The 1380-nt window shown below is 50.5% G+C and overlaps 1 protein-coding gene across 1 annotated transcript in view; it reads left to right on the forward strand.

The window, feature by feature from the left end:
• Positions 1-6: 6 nt before the first annotated feature.
• The window catches only part of LOC106532115 (protein FAM122A), a gene marked incomplete in the record, with an annotated part of 9597 nt that continues 8223 nt past the window's right edge, over positions 7-1380 (forward strand). The window contains 1 exon segment of the mRNA XM_014028119.1: positions 7-1201. Within this exon segment, the coding sequence (XP_013883573.1) occupies positions 1101-1201 (101 nt within the window).

Below are 1380 nucleotides of genomic sequence, written 5' to 3' on the forward strand. Positions count from 1 at the left end.
GGGTCAGAACTTGTTAACTCAGGTCAGAACCACAGCAAAACTTGGTAACTCGGGTCAGAACTTGTTAACTTGGGTCAGGACTTGGTAACTCGGGTCAGAACCACATCAGAACTTGTTAACTCGGGTCAGAACTTGTTAACTCAGGTCAGAACCACAGCAAAACTTGGTAACTCGGGTCAGAACTTGTTAACTCGGGTCAGGACTTGGTAACTCGGGTCAGAACCACATCAGAACTTGTTAACTCGGGTCAGAACTTGTTAACTCGGGTCAGGACTTGTTAACTCGGGTCAGGACTTGGTAACTCGGGTCAGAACCACATCAGAACTTGTTAACTCGGGTCAGAACTTGTTAACTCGGGTCAGGACTTGTTAACTCGGGTCAGGACTTGGTAACTCGGGTCAGAACCACATCAGAACTTCTGCTCTCGGTCTCGCCAGCAGGCGGCGCTGTTTCCACCTGAACAACTACCTCTTTATTTGTTGAAGGACTATGTTGTAAAAATCTTTAAAAGTCTTGTTTTTCTCGGCCTTTTGGACCTGTTCCGGGTCTGCAGACCGGTTCGGGGGACGGAGGGGAGACTTCTCCCTGAGGACCAGTGGACCGGCCCGGGTTCGGTCGTTTTTCATGGTTTTTCTGCTCRCTGTCTGGAGCTTCTTCTGCAAAAACAAGTTAGCTGAAGAGCTAATCCTAAAAGTCCCGTCAGCGGTTCGGATTTAAAGTTTCTCCTCAGAGACGGAACCGCTGCACAGAAGCTGGGAACTCACTGGTATTTAGCTTCATCTGGACCGGTTCTGGTTCGGATTAAAGCTGAAACTAGTTTTATTTTCGTCACAGAAAGAGGAGCGATTCAAGCGGAACTGCGGGTGAAACCCGTCGCTTCGGCCCGCAGACCCGCACGGAACCGGTGCTTATTGTAGGCAGAAAATGCGGTAATCGGACGTGGTTCGGGTGTTCGGTCCGCTGACTCGGTGGCTCTGGGTTCGCTGCGTGTGAGGCCTGCGGGTCGGGCTTCCACCGGGCTCGATTACGGTCCGTCCCCGCCGTAGGAGGCTCGGAGGCCGGCTGTTAGCGCCACCCACCGCCGGCCTGCGGACCGAGAGATGGAACGGATGGAAGTGGACCAATGCGCAGGCGCAGCTGGCGGAGCAGGAGGCGGGGCTCTACGGAGGTCAAACAGCGCCCCCATGATCACCGGTGTCAGGTCAGTGGTATTACATCCGAGTGAGACCGCCGAATCCTGTTTAAATAAGATCAAATTTACGATTTTAATAAACTGAAACAACTTTTTTAACAGAAAAAAGTTACTTTATTTGAAAATAACAGTTTTTTATTTTATTCGGGGGCATTTCTTTATCTATACCTCAACAAGAACTTGTGATT

The sequence above is a fragment of the Austrofundulus limnaeus genome, unplaced genomic scaffold (genome assembly GCF_001266775.1).
Source record: "Austrofundulus limnaeus strain Quisiro unplaced genomic scaffold, Austrofundulus_limnaeus-1.0 Scaffold718, whole genome shotgun sequence".
NCBI classification, from domain to species: domain Eukaryota; kingdom Metazoa; phylum Chordata; class Actinopteri; order Cyprinodontiformes; family Rivulidae; genus Austrofundulus; species Austrofundulus limnaeus.